Source organism: Ciconia boyciana, chromosome 1, assembly GCF_034638445.1.
Source record: "Ciconia boyciana chromosome 1, ASM3463844v1, whole genome shotgun sequence".
NCBI classification, from domain to species: Eukaryota; Metazoa; Chordata; class Aves; order Ciconiiformes; family Ciconiidae; genus Ciconia; species Ciconia boyciana.
This window is the reverse complement of record NC_132934.1, coordinates 85,277,154-85,292,193: the sequence shown is the minus strand read 5'-3', so window position 1 is coordinate 85,292,193 and position 15,040 is coordinate 85,277,154. Positions and strand designations below refer to the sequence as shown.

Here is a 15,040-nt window from a genome sequence, read left to right as displayed (position 1 = left end):
GTAATGTGTCCGGTGCCCCTGTACACAGCACCCGCCCTATCCCCCGGTCTGAAAGGTGCTCCAGCCGTTGGCTCTTCGTGATGGGTTTCACACCTGGACAATGGGGCTGATGGCTCTCCTGGGACAGCCCTGGGAGGGGCGGGCCCAGGCAGGGTGTCCCTTCCTCTCAGTCCTTAATTCGGGCTGCCACCGGGCATTGTGGCCCTGTGCTCCTCTGAGTGTGTGAAAATGGGGCCTTTGATGTGCTGATGGCTCCCGTGATGGGCCTGGGAGTAGCTGGGGCAGGGTGTGATTCGGGCTCCTCCTCCTGCCATTGTCTCTTTCTGCTCCTTTGTGGGCGTGCGGACGGGCTTTTATCGCAGAGCCTCTTTTATCACATAGCCTCTTTCTTAAAAGAGGACTGCGCAGGCTTCCCTTGCCTTTTTACACAACTGTTTCTCTGTTGGGAATAATATTTTAACACCACCACATAAATACCCGTAAAAGGAGTGAGAGAAAGTGTGACCCCATTTGACCTGTTAATTTCCAGTTATGTGTGGTCAGGTGACCATGACAAATAAACAGCAGAAGTGAAATTAAAATATGAGCGTTCCAGTTCCTCAGAGCCTGGTGACGAAAGTGATGGCTGGTCCCAAGATAATTTTCCTAACACCGAAAAAACGGCATAAGTCAGCTTTCTCACCCCTCCCTTGTGCCCAGCCCCAGCTGTGAGCTGTTGCCGTTTTCTGGAGTAAAAATGCTTGGCAGAGCCTTAATTCAGTGCAGACTTTTATTGTTTGACAGTGGTTTTGCCTGAGATTCAAAGCACAGCTCTTCATTACTCTCCTGGAAGAGTCTGGTAATTGTTTGACCTGGAGGATGGACAACAAATAAACTCCAGCTTTGCCCCCATAGATTCTAGCTTTGTAGGAAAAATATATTTTAAAAACCCCAAAAAAACAAAAAACAAAGCAAAAGGAAACAACCAACCAACCAAAAAATCCCCCAAAGCCAATTATCCAGAACTGTGCCTCATCCACAGCTTTGGGAGGTGGGAAGAGCACCCATGCAGCACGGCACTTGACTTCAGGCTTCTGCCCCTGCTATTTGTGCATGTCTCCGCCCCCGCCGCTGCCTGCCTCACTGTTTAAACGATAGATTGAAAACATGCAGCTCCTTTCATGCAAATCGCCAGTATTCTATCACTAGCTAGCATTTGCGTGGCATCAAATGCGTGGCAAATGCTTCTCCTCCACGCTTGTGACTTTCCGCAGATGCTCTCTCCGGAACTCGGCAGCCGAAGCCGCGGGCTGCCCGCCGGCTGCCCCTGCTCTCCGCCCACCCGCGCACCATGGCAGCCCGGCTGCTCCGCACGCACGCTGGCGGAAGGCCGCTGATGTCAGTTTTAAGTCAGAAAGCGGTGTGACCTCCGAAGACTGTTTTGTTTTTTTAACTTGTAATTACGGGATGCCGGGGAGCTCCTCCCCGGCCCCTCCCACCAGCCCCCTCCCAGAGGCCATAAATCCACGGCCTTCCGCAGGGCGAAAGCGTGGGCTCGCGGCCGTCGTGGTGCGTTGAGCGCAGCCGCCGCCTCCTCGCGGGTTCCGTTAGGTGGGGGAGCGGCAGCCGTTGGCCGGCAGCCGTTCGTCGCCGACGATGGATACCAGAAAGGTAGGGAGGGAGCGCGAATTTCTTCTGCCGCCGCCGCCGCCAGCGCTGCGGCCGGTGCGAGGTGGTCGCCGGCGGGCAGCCGCCGCTCGGGTCCCCGGGTGCTTCGCCGGAGGGCCGGGCCGGGCAGGGGGGGGATGTGGTCGCGACTGGAGGGCAGTCGGGTTTCATCGCCGCCTCGTCGTCCGCTGCCGCCGGGAGTCTGCCGGTCGTGGCGAGAATGGATGCGGTGGTGGTGCCGGCAGGCCGCAGCTGCGGTCCTTTGGCGGGTGGTTCGGGAAAGGCCCCGTGCGGGGCTGGGGCGGGGGGGGGGGGCACACACTGTTTGGGAGGGCTTGTTGTAGGTCGTAAGATTGATTTGTTTTCGTGCGTGTGGCCTGATGATCCACATGATGCTATCCGTATTTTACCGTGTTGATCACGAGGTTTATTTTGCTGGCAGGGCAGCACTCGTTTGTCCCAGGATTCATGATGCTAAAAGGGGGATTACTCTTAACGGCATTTTTGTGGTGGTGGTATGGCTTATAATAGAGGTATTTTTAAATTTCAAGAAGAAAGCAAAATGTCCTTTCCCCCATTCTACACTGGAGAGCGGGGGACAGAGCCTTTGTCGGTATCATAGTTCGTCTGCAGCTATGAGTGAGGCGTGCACCAGTGCAGTGAGGTAATGACTGCGTGTGTTTGAATGCATCAGGGGAGAAAAGCAGGCAGGCATGAGGAAAGAGACAGACAGCAGCTATCCAGCTGAACCCGGTGCAGGATGCCAGGGGATTACAGTTACAGAGGAACAGCAGAATCTGGGAGGCCTGGGGCCCTCACCGCCATATTGATGGGAAATACGGGTAGTGTGAGAAGGTGAGGCAGGCAAAAGGAGAGCGTCTGGTCAGGGTCGCTCAGAGGAGGGCTGAGAGGCCGCTTTAGCTGGGTTCAACAAGTTGTACTGCTCTGAGGTTCCAGTCAGTGAAGAAGAGGGGGACTGGTAAGAAGCATCTCCTAGATAATGAATGCTGTTGATGCCTGTGGTCAGAGGGATGGGTGGTGGCTTGAATTCCTTGCCGGTGTACAGACCTCAGCCTTGAGCCTTTGGATGGGGGGTGTAGCTGTACTATTTCTGAGCTCCCTGTTTGCTTTTTGGGAAGTGAGGCACTTCCAGCAGTAACAAATGATCCATACATTAGATCACAGTCTGGCTCACTGGAGGGGATGGGTCAGGCCATGTGATGTCTAGGTGGTATGGGACTGGGTAGGAGATGAATAGCAGGCAATAGCCAGGAGAAGGGAGTATTAAAGAGGGTAGAAGAACTAACCTTCTTATAGCTTACGTATGTACTATGTAGGTAAGGGGTACCCACAAAGCAAGGTACCCTGTGGTCCCTGCTGCACCCAGAAGAAAAAGGCCAGCTGTGACCACTGCAAGCCATGACAAAGCAGAGCCCTGGGAGTAAAGATGCTCCTGTGTTGAGTCACTGTGAAAATGTGGAGAGCTGGGGTTTGTCCTCAGCTTTGCTTATACCTGCTGACTAGGGATGACCTGGCCAGGAGTCCTAAAAGTGCTCAGATGTCTTAATGCCCTTTTACAGGCATCCAGGTGCTTTGAAAGAGCTGTGTCCTTATGGTTCTGTGCCAAATTTCCTTGTGACAAAAATGAGGGGAGCGGTCACAGGGTGGCAGGGAGAAGAAGGCCTAGACTGCCTAGGGGTGTGTTGACGTGTGAATGCTACCTTGGGAATCATCTGCCCCCTGCAAGAAAAGGACCTTGTCCCCTTTGTCTCCATCACTAACCTTGGCAGGAAGACAGCTCAGCCTGAGACATTTGTGTGATGTAGGTGGGGGAAACCATGCCTGAGAGTCATTTGCCCAGTTTCTGTTTACTGGGGCCTAACTTGTAGCTGTGTGAGGGTTGTGCAGGCCAGAAGCACCTACATGCTTGACTTGAAAGATTGGTGAAGGTGGTGTGAGCAATGGCAGAAGGTTATTGGCAAAAATTTTGGGCAGCCTTGGGAGCCCTTGCTCCTGGAGCTGAGCTGGAAAACAAGAGACTGGAAGAGCTGTGACAGCAGGCCCCACAGAGTACTTTAGTCTCCTCTGCCAGCCTTAGGACAATAACTGGAAAGCCTTGGAAAAGGGACTGTTAATATTTTTGGAAAAGCTTCCAAACCCTCCTGAGACAGAAACATGATCTTTCCAAATTGTGCCAACTCAGGAGCTGGCACTTAGACAACCAGTGCTTGAGTCACCTGCTCCCCTGTGCCTCCCTAACACAGAGCTGGCTTAAATGCCACAAGCGTTAAAAATGTGGAAGATTTTTAGTGTCAGATGCTTTTCACTGACACTTAAATTTCTGTCTGTGGGACTTCTGAGGTTGGACCTTCAAGCTTCCTCTATGGCTCTGAGGGCTCAGCAGTTTTTTATTTTATTTTAATAAATAGAGATTCACATATACTCAAATTCCAGGGACTGTGCTTCATTTAAAATACCAAGTATTGCCACAGCATCGAGACAAATAAACGGGAAGGTTGGCAGCACTGCTGCCGCCTCTGTGAGGCAGGCTGCTGTGCCAGGTGCCCTGGGGCAGGGTTGGGAAGCGCCAGCCTGGGAAAAGCAGGCCTGTTGCTGAAGAATGAATATTTTAACTGTTAGGAGTGACTGCCAGTATAGCTCATGGGCAGAACTGAGACTCAATTTATGGGAACTTGTCAGTTGGCATGGGGAAGAGTTAGACCCTTGTTTCATGACATACCAGAGATCAGCAAAAGCTTTTCTGTAAAGCAGATCAGCCCAAAATAACAGCCACTAATGCAGCCAGTGTATTCATTACTAATGAGCTGAGAATAGTTGATGAAGAGTCAGGAGATAATAAAGGGGAGGTCCTGACAGGCCCTCCTAACGGAAATTTTTCCTTCTGTACATACAGTTGCATCTCCTTTTCCAGGGTCTCTGTTACTGGTACCCACCCTTGCTGGATAAAAGCCCATTCCCCTGCCCTTGGCATAGTTGCACATGGCACCTATGAGTTGCAGCTGCTGTTTATGCTGAAGAGAAACTCAAGTTGTGTAGAAAGCATGAATAACCAAATTAACTAAATAATTGTTTTCTCTCTTTCCACAGAAAATCACAGCACCCCTTATCTATGCTGTTTCCATTGCTGCTATTGGATCTCTCCAGTTTGGGTACAACACTGGTGTCATCAATGCTCCTGAGAAGGTGAGAGGGAGAATGAGCTAGGGAGATGGTATGAGTGAGGGGCTGATGAGAAAACAAAGGTGTAAAAAGGAGAGGAGCTGTCTCCCAAGCAGCTAACAACTTGGTTCTGTCCAACAATGGACAGGAAGAGCAAAGTTTTGGGGAGGAGAGAGCAAGCAGAGAGGTTAATACTCTTAATTAGGAGTGCAGAGGGTTGACTAGGGCAGGAGGGATCCATCTGCCATTTCCTGGTAGGTCTATCTTTGGTGCATGGAGGGATGTGAGTGACTTCAGTTTTGAGTCAGAATAAACCAGCCATGGCAGAAGGAATGTAAAGAGCAGCATGCAGAAAACAGTTGAGGGTTAGTAGGGATTACAGTTGCTCTACCTTAGTTTATTTCAGGGACCATCTCAGTCACCTTTCGTTTATTCATTCCTTGTGTTAAGTGTAGATTCAGTGCTTGTAAAAGGGTTGTGACTGAGGCACTCTGACCAAATCATCTCTTGACTGTAGCCTAAGAAAGAAAAGAGATGAAGAAAATGAGAAATGTGGTTTCCTTGTAACTATAAGATGGTTCCTCTCTCTCAGGAACTGAGTCACTAATACCACATCCACTCTGTCTCCGGGAACAGATGTCATATCACACGTCGGGGGGAGGGGGGGGAGTGGTCCTCCCTAGCTAATGTCCTGCTGCCATCTGCTGGGGGCAGGCACTCTGAGGCCATGTCCCTCTTGGCCCTTGCAGAATTTTCCTCATTATCAAAGAGAATGCCTTGGAAATCAGCAACACAGCCCTGTCACATCCCTATGGGACAATGAAGGATTGTTTTACATAATGCTGCAGTCTTTTAGGCTTACCTCAGTGAAACTTTCAGTGTCTCTTAAACCATTTCCATCCCAGAAAGCCCATCCCTGCTGCCAGAGTTCTGGTATTGCTAGAAATGTTCCCTTCTATTCTCTGGTCCTGTTTTCTTGCTCCCTCTCTCCCAACTGTTTCGTACCTGCCCCCCCAAGCACCACCAGTGCTCACATCATCCAGAAACATTCAGAAGATAAGTCTGATTTCCTTAATCGTCACTGGCCCACCCCCTCCATGTTCAGTGAAGCAATCTCTCCCTCATCATACTGCTACCCGTCTACTGAACTTCTCAATGAAAGTTCCTCTTTCTGCACCCTCATCTTGCCCTTGTATGACTTGTTGCTGCCTACTGAATTTTTAGGGTCGACCCTTGCTTCTTGCCTCCATGAAAACAGAAGGAAGACCTCGGAAATAATCTCCCCTCTCCCCAGTGCAAAATGCCTCCCACTGGACTGTAACTCTGTCCCCACCTGGTTTCTCTTGCAGATCATCCAGAGGTTCTTCAACAGAACCTTGTCAGAACGAAGCAGTGAGGTTGTCTCCCCAGAGCTCCTCACCTCTCTGTGGTCCCTTTCTGTGGCCATCTTCTCAGTAGGAGGTATGATCGGCTCCTTCTCAGTCAGCCTGTTTGTCAACAGATTTGGCAGGTAAGTTGGGAAGAGGGATCGAAGTCATTAGTGAATTTTTCCCTTCTACAAGGGAGTGTTGGGAGGAAGAGGGCAGAGGTGAGAGGAACGGAGGAGGAGGCTGGGGAGGAAGCTCAGTCTTGATATCTTTACCCTGGCAGGAGGAACTCCATGCTACTGGTGAACATCTTGGCCTTTGTTGGTGGCACTCTCATGGCCTTCTCTAAGATGGCAAAGGCAGTGGAGATGCTGATCCTTGGCCGCTTCATTATTGGCCTCTTCTGTGGTCTCTGCACTGGCTTTGTGCCCATGTACATCAGTGAGGTCTCGCCCACCAGCCTCCGTGGAGCCTTTGGGACCCTCAACCAGCTGGGCATTGTTGTAGGCATCCTGGTGGCCCAGGTAGGCTTGACACAACCTGATCCTGCCCTCAGGGGAAAGGGGGGCTGGGGGAGGGCAAGGTAGGCTGCGCTTGCCATCAGGTGTGGTACGTGGTCCTGTCATACACACTGGTGTTTGGGTGAGGAGTCGGAGTACTTAAATCACTCTATTTCTCTCCAATTCTTGGTGTAGATCTTTGGCCTGGAGGAAATCATGGGGACTGAAGCACTTTGGCCACTGCTTCTGGGGTTCACAATTCTCCCAGCAATCCTGCAGTGCGTGGCTCTTCTTTTCTGCCCTGAGAGCCCCCGTTTCCTATTGATCAACAAGATGGAGGAAGAGAAAGCGCAAGCAGGTAAGAACTCATCTCTGAAGGGGCAGGGCTGTATTCTGGCTCCTAGCCTGCACTGAACTTGCGTGGGAGGCCAGGACTGAATCTGGAGCCTGTGGTGTGACTCCCAGAAGGCACCAGGCCTACCCTCCCATCCTTTAGGTTATACCAGTGCCAGGAAGTGTGAGAAACCTGGCATCCCAACAGAGATTCCAGGTGGGATTAAGATGTGAGGAGTGGCACCTGGCCTGGTGGGATGTAGCAGGGCCAGCTGCTGTAGCTCTGTCAGCTCTTCCTGAAAGGAAGGAAATAGGCTGACATTTAACTAGGAGCTTGGAGGGTGTTTCCCTCTCCTACTGCAGAGGGGTGGAGTCAGCTCTGTCAAGCATGTGAACAGAATTAGGGATCAAATGTAAGTTTGGAGATCAAGCAGCATGAGCAGGATCTGGGCCTGGTTTCCATGCTGATCATAGCACCCTGACCTCTGGCTTGAAAAGATGAGCAAGGCTACCTGTAGAGGCTTGGTCTTCCCATGCAGCAGGTCCAAACACTGGCTGGCAGGTCGTCCAGTCTTCCCAGTGTGCCCTCCCTGAAATAGCAGGGTAGGGTGGGGGGAACCTACTGGCTGTGGGTGTATTATACCTGGCATTTTTGCATTTCTTCTCCAGTTCTCCAGAAGCTCCGTGGTACACAAGATGTGTCTCAAGACATCCTGGAGATGAAAGAAGAGAGTGCTAAAATGTCCCAGGAAAAGAAAGCAACTGTGCCAGAGCTCTTTCGTTCTCCAAACTACCGTCAAGCCATTATCATTGCCATCATGCTGCAGCTCTCCCAACAGCTCTCGGGCATCAATGCTGTGAGTTATCTTCCTGTCCCACCTGCTGGGCCTCCCTTATCTCTGGCTACACTTGCACTTGCCACTAATGTTGAGAGAACTGTGCTTCCAAAAGCCCCTTTTTGCACCTTGACTGGAGGTCACTGTTTTGTGATAACTGCAGAGATGGAAGGTGGAGATTATATTGGTTTTCACTTTCCCATACACACTCCAGCAAGACATTGCAGTCTTGCCTCAAGTGAATGAACCTTGACTGGAAGCATGCTGTTTTATACTGTTGAGTGCTTCTTTGAAACTCCCTGTTGGTCCTGCAAGCCATTAGGCAGGGAACAAGAGGCATGCTCTCAAACACTGGAATCATGACAGCGTCCAACTTCTGCTTCTCTTCCCAGGTATTCTATTATTCTACAGGAATTTTTGAAAGAGCTGGTATTGCACAGCCTGTGTATGCCACCATTGGAGCTGGCGTGGTGAACACAATCTTCACTGTTGTGTCGGTAAGTGGAACAGGGCCTTATGGTGAGAGAACTTGTCTACCTGGGCTTTTCTGGGAGATGTGACTGAAGACAAGTAGCCAGGCTGTGGCAAAGCATTGGGCTAGGCAATGGCCTATAAGAGCAAAGAAAAGAAGGCATTAAAAACATTGTGGGAGGAGAGGAGGGGAGAAAGGTATTATTATCCTTCTAGAAGAAAGGGAGAGTGAAAAGTGCATGGGGGGAAAAGAATGATGAGAAGGCAGTAGCAAGAACCAGAGAGGAAAAACTTGTGCCAAGGATGGAGCAGCCTTGTGACCTGCACTGAGATCACCGCTGGCACCAAGGGCTACAGGCAGATAAAAGAAAGAGGTGCAGGGCACACTGGGAAAGGGAGCTGCTTCTGCTCTTGCTGCCAAAGTCACATATTTTTTTTCTTCCTTCTATTATGTTTCCAGCTGTTCCTGGTGGAGCGTGCAGGGCGCAGGACCCTCCATTTAGTTGGTTTGGGTGGCATGGCTGTGTGTGCTGTTCTTATGACCATCGCTTTAGCTCTGAAGGTGAGTAATTAGTGTTCTTGTCCAGGCTGACTCCAGCAGGGGACCTATAAGACTATACATCTGCCTTGCCCTGCAATTCTGCCCTGTAGGCAGGCACAGCTGGGGCTAGAGCTGAGTGTGGTGGAGAGCGCAACTTCCTAACTGCGGAAACTGTGCCACAGTGTTCACAGTGCAGCTGAGAAAGTTGTGACACTGGAGGTGGCATTGTGCTGTGCCGTGTTTGCCTCAAATTGTAGCTGATCATATTTTGTTGACTTGCAGGACACTGTGGAGTGGATCAGATACATCAGCATTGTTGCCACTTTTGGCTTTGTGGCTCTTTTTGAGATTGGCCCTGGCCCTATCCCCTGGTTCATCGTGGCAGAACTCTTCAGCCAGGGCCCACGGCCTGCAGCCATGGCAGTGGCTGGCTGTTCCAACTGGACCTCTAATTTCTTGGTGGGAATGCTCTTCCCCTATGCAGAGGTAAGGACCCAGTTTGCAAAGCACTGTAGAGTGCTGCAGCATTGGAATAGGTGTCCAGAGTGGTTGTAGAATCTCCATCCTTGGAGACTTCAAAACGTGGCTGTATGACCTGATCTCTCCTTGAAGTTGTCCCTGCTTTGAGCAGAGGGCTGGTCAGTCTTGCAGAGGTCCCTGATTCTGTGTTAGGATTGTTACTGAAGGTTAAGAGTGTTGTGTCTCACCTTATATTCTTCTGTCTTAACTGCTTGTAGCTTACAAATAGTTGGCAGAGCCATCTTAATTAGCACATCAAGGCTTTCCCTTTAAAAGCCTCAATTTTGGTCACCCCCAGGAATATTAAAGCAGTTTAGAAGCCCACAGGAACCTATTTCATTTTAAAAAATGCTATGCTGAGAAAAAGTCAGTAAGGGCATTGCTGGAGAAAGGTGTTAGAATTTTGACCAGCAAATGACATTGCATTTAGGTTTATGAGCTTTTCAAATTAAAACCTCCTGCTTTTGTCTTCCCTGCAGAAACTATGTGGCTCCTATGTCTTCCTCATATTCCTTGTTTTCCTGGTCATCTTCTTTGTCTTCACATTCTTCAAAGTGCCGGAGACCAAGGGCAGGACTTTTGAAGACATCTCCAGGGGCTTTGAAGGACGAGCAGAAGCCAGCCCCACATCACCTGTAGAGAAGAACCCCATGGTGGAGCTGAACAGCATACAACCTGACAAAGAAGTTGCCTAAGATTCATGATGCACCCCTTCTACTCTTACATGCTTAAAGAGTCATTAAAGGAATGAGCAAAGAAAACCATGAGAACTGGGACATTTTTCCCCCCCCCAATTGCTGCTATTTTCTTTGCATCCACATCCTCGCCCATTCTGCCAGGCTTACCAGCATTAAGCAAATCTGATATGGGTGATCCCATTTTCAAGTACTGGAATGCACCTGGCACTTGGAAAAATAATCTCATCTTCCCTGTCACAAACATCAGGAGAACAGAGAAGAGCTGGCAATATTTTTGCTTTTCTCACCTGTAATTGCTATTTGGGGTTAACATACTTATGCACGCAGTGACCGTTATGTATTTTAATCTAATTACTATTTTTGTAGTGAGTTGAAGTGACCCACTAAATAAGTCCCTGGCCCTTTGAGTCTACTCTGTGTGTGTAGTGTAACACTGGAATTTAACAAGCCTACCAAAAAGCCATCTCCTTGCTTTTTCCTATCCAGTGTGCACGTTTTTCAGCCTCAGGAAAAAGGGGACCAAGTTGGATATGAACTTGATATTTGGATATGAACATGGATATTTTTTCCTGCTATTTTATTTTTTGTATAGACAGACTAAAAGCATACTTTACGTTTATTTATTTGTATGTCACTTTGTAAATATTTATTTTTTTAATTGTGTACAAAAATGTACAGATAATGAAATTGAAGACATTTAACAGAAATAGCTATTCTAACAAAAGATGCTGTAGACTTGAGGTGCAATAAGACTGTAAAGGAGAAATGTGGTACTAAACAGGAGACTGGGCATTTTGGATGGTGCGTACAATAGAGCCAATTATGCACATCACCTTTAAGTTATTTGTGCCCTCTGGAAAGAAATTGAGAATTGCATACTAGTGAGAAGAGGTATGTTTGTTTGTCCACCAAAATCTCTGTTATTTGGGATTTTTTGGGTGGCAATTTTAAATATTGTTCCCAAGTGTTGATTGGAAAGTGTGGTATTGCAGCAAATGGGTGTTGTTAGTTTATATTTTCAGTCATGGTTAAGCATTGTATGGGATGATTGAGGGTGGTGATTGCAAACCAGAAAGTAACTTTTCCTGCCTTATCTTGATTTTTTTTTTGTCTTCTCTGTGTATTCTAGTAGGTCAAAGTCTGAAATTTGCAGATTGTTATTTAAAGGTGTGCGAGGATAAAAATAATTTTCCAATGCGGTATTTTCTAAGCAATTATCCTTATAAATATTAGACAGAGGCATGTAGCATGACCCTTCTGGACACAAGCATTGTCAGTTATGGCATGTGTAAGTTCATAAAGCTAGAGATGCAGGACTAGAGACCAAAGCTATTGGAACTTGCTAGCTTAGCAGTGTGAAAGGTCTGTAGTGCTCAATCCACTGGTTGGTTGCAGGCCAAATATTTTTGCCTGATGTGTCCTCTCTAGAAGATCTGCATGATGATGTTGTGATGCTCACCAGTGTGCAGCATCCTGTGTAGATGTGTACAGCTCTGTAATAGTGCTTCTGTTAAAAGGGATATGGCAGACAATAACTGTACATCAGTAAATATTGGTCTCCCTGCTTGTCATCCTTGCTAGACAATTGTCATCTCCCTGCTAGACAATCGAGAGTGTGTATATACCTACCCTTGCTGCCAAGCTAGCACAGTTCAGTTCAGGAAGGCAAAAAGTAGCACATATTGTATACTTGCAATCAAGGGGTAGGAGCTTTGCTTCCCTGACTGCAGCGCTCTGTGGAGACTCCAGGCCTGTGTCTGTCCAGACCTGCACAAGCTATCTAAAGGCAGAACAGAGGTAGGTCCAATTTAAACTCCTGCTCTAAGATCATCTGCATTTTCAGACTTGATGAAACTCAGGTCTACCTGCAAATTCATGCTGGATATCCTAGAAGAGGCAGGCCCACAGATTCCAAGGTGGGTAAAAGGAAGAAAGGCAGGAATGACAGCAAAATTGTCATAGAATGGATAGCCTGAGCTTTCTTGACAACATACTGCTTCAGAGCACGTCAGAGAAGTTCCCATTGATGTATATTCTGGGGGTGTGTATCTGGCACTTCCAGTAACTGGTGATGACATTTCTACCTTCCCTAATGAGAAACGGTTGCAAAGATAGTAAAATTTGCTGCTGTGAAATACTTCCTGTGACTTCATTTGAAATACTCCAGCTTAGCACAATGCAATCCTATTACATCCAGTTTTCCCTAGTTTTCTCTCAGGCTTCCATGCCACGTATTTATTCTCAGAAGTATTATATATGACCTCATTTCCAGCTTTCATATTTTGGCTCAGTTACACAGATTTTTGTGCCCTTCCTTTGACCCTTCAGCACACTTCTATATGGGCATCTGTATGTTAGGAAATTCCCCCTACAGCTGTGCATAAAAGCATTCCATACTGTGCATCAGAGATGTGTGGTGGCTTGGACTGAAATGTGTAGGTCTTTCTCACATGGTATCTCTTTGTTATTTTCTTTTTCTGTAACAGCATTGTGAATATTTTTGGGTGGGTTTTATATGCTTATAAATGTGGTGGTTTCCTGTTTTTAAAATAAACTATAGAACTAAGTATCTGGTTTGGATTTTACCTTCACCCTGTAGGTCTTCTGTTTCTTACTCCTTACATCCTGGAATGTCCCCAGCTTCTGCCCTGCAACCTTTCTGGCTAGCCAGCACCCTGGATTTGCTGTTTTATTCTAGTGGAAATTACCATTTCTCTCAGCCTCCATGCATACCACCCTAATAAATTCCCTTACTACTATTCCTTAGGAGTTTTTAAACTAGAAAGATGTGCTGCTCTGGCTCTTGTTTGCCCAAATCCTTTTGTTTGCATCTAAATCCTTTCCCAGTATTTCTCAGTAACAGGAGGGGAGAGGGAAGTGGCAGGAGACTAGGAATCCTGCCAGGAGCTAAAACACCTGAGACTTCTGCCCCTGCCCTCTTCTGAGAGTGGTTCTCAACTTCTCTGCCACAAGGGTGAAGAGGGAGCCCTTCCCTCTATAAATGATGCTTTGCTCCTTCTGTCTGGCAAGTGACCTTTATATCCTCCTCGGAAATCTTGCCTGTGTACCCTCAGTACTGGGTGCCTGAAAGGAGTAGGGTGCTGAAGAGGAAACCCCACTGCCTGGACAGAGGCCAGTCCCCAGGAGCTGCTCCCTTACCCCAGTGGCCGTGGCACTCCTGACCCACTGGCAGGTCTGTGGGGTGCTCTCACCCATGGGTCTCTTGCCTAGGGAGTACTGACTGCCCACCTATTGCCATGAGACAACAACCTCTTGTTTTAGTGCACTCGTTTTCCTGTCCTACAGGCATCTTACAAGACCAAGGAGTCTGTACCTGTGTTTCACAGGCAGAAACTATGGGAACGGTTCATCAAAAAGTAAGGAGATAAAATATCTTTCAGAGGAAGAGGATGGAGGGAAGTGAGAGGAAGGAAAATTTGGCAGAACCCAAAGTAACAAGGAAACAGTAGGGCATAATGTAAAATCTGAAAAAGCTCAGCATAACACAGCCAGTACAGGCTTTCTGAAACCTGACATTACTGACTGCTGCGTGTTCCTACTTCATGCCTGTGTTTTGCAAAGTTTGCTATGCAATCCAACCTCAGAGATGCACCAGCCTCAGCTCTGGGGAGTGTTCTGGGCTGAGCTGTGTATGATTGTTTTTCAACTCTGTGGCTGAGCTGAAAAAAATAAAACCCAGCCATCCAAACTCATAAGCATATCTAGGTCAAATTTAACTCTAACATTTCTGTTTTCTTGTCAAAATGGGAACTGGAGAGCAAAATCATTCAGGGCCAAAGCACATCATTCACTGAGCCCTAAATTAATGCTTTGCATAGTTTTTGTGATAAACTTTTGGTTGGGGAATGAGTGTTTTAAATGTGGTTATTTTATTTCTGAAAATTGTAAGGAAGCTTCAAAAGGATAAGCTGTTTGCAATTAAATGGTTTGAATGCTTGAAGATGCATTGTTTTCAGTTGAAACTGTTCATCACATTCAAGCGAGCATGTAGGCAGTTCTTACGGCCACCACAATCCTACAGAAAAATGTCATTCAACTCTGACAGGGGTGGCAGAGCTAGCTTGGACAGGTATGTCTTTTAGACTACCCACAGAACTTTGTTCTTTCTTGCTGTGTGCAAGTGGCACTGTGCAAAGTATTGCACAGGCCTCTGAAAATCAAGCTAGCCCCCAGAGCAGTGTGTGAGATTAAGGTTTAGCTGCAGCATGCTTTTTTCCTGCTAATATCCCCACATTACCTCTTGGCTATACTCAGGGCTGGTGAAGTATCTCCTCTGGTGGGAACCAGAATGCCCCAAGTCTCTGCATCCCATCACTAACTGGACCTGAAATGGAAGGGAGGAAGGCAACAAGGGAGTAACGACAATATGGTAATGAAGTGAAAATTTAATCCGATAATAAGTCTTGGAGGAATCCCCTTCCCTTTGCCACTTCCCCTCTCTTTGCCCAACAGCCTATATTACAAAACCTGTGAGCTTCTCAGCACCTTCTCAGATGTCACGCTATTGGCAGAGATGGAATTCGTGCCAGGTCAGGACCACTCTGGATTCCATCTCTATTCCAGTGCATTCCCATCTGAGCAACAGTTGGCAGAGGTGTCACCACCAGAAAAATCCCAAATGGCATGGAAAGTCTTGATGTGTCTGTGGAACCAGAAGGCCATGGGATGTGTATGAGTAACAAGATCACTGGAGAACCTTTCTAGGAGAGAAACCACTGCTGAGTGGACAAGAGAAGATCCCCAAGAGTCACAAGTGACATCAACCACATCAAAGGTTTCAGTGCCATTTTACAGGCTGGAGCATGATAAAGAGTGTCAAAACATCACTGCCAATATTTGTTGCTTTTTGCATGTGTTATTTCCGAACATATTTGTGTACCAGACAAGAAAAGCAGTTAACTTCTCTGAGAAGAAATGTTTTATTGGA

General features: G+C 47.7%; 1 protein-coding gene across 1 annotated transcript; it reads left to right on the top strand.

Annotated features, from left to right (window-relative positions):
• Positions 1-1,488: 1,488 nt before the first annotated feature.
• Positions 1,489-12,659, top strand: LOC140659062 (solute carrier family 2, facilitated glucose transporter member 3). The gene is made up of 10 exons (XM_072878270.1): positions 1,489-1,650; positions 4,756-4,851; positions 6,177-6,337; positions 6,478-6,718; positions 6,890-7,052; positions 7,697-7,884; positions 8,256-8,360; positions 8,795-8,896; positions 9,158-9,361; positions 9,874-12,659. The coding sequence occupies exons 1-10, from the start codon at positions 1,636-1,638 to the stop codon at positions 10,087-10,089; spliced, it is 1,491 nt and encodes a 496-aa protein (XP_072734371.1). The 5' UTR covers positions 1,489-1,635; the 3' UTR covers positions 10,090-12,659.
• Positions 12,660-15,040: the final 2,381 nt, after the last annotated feature.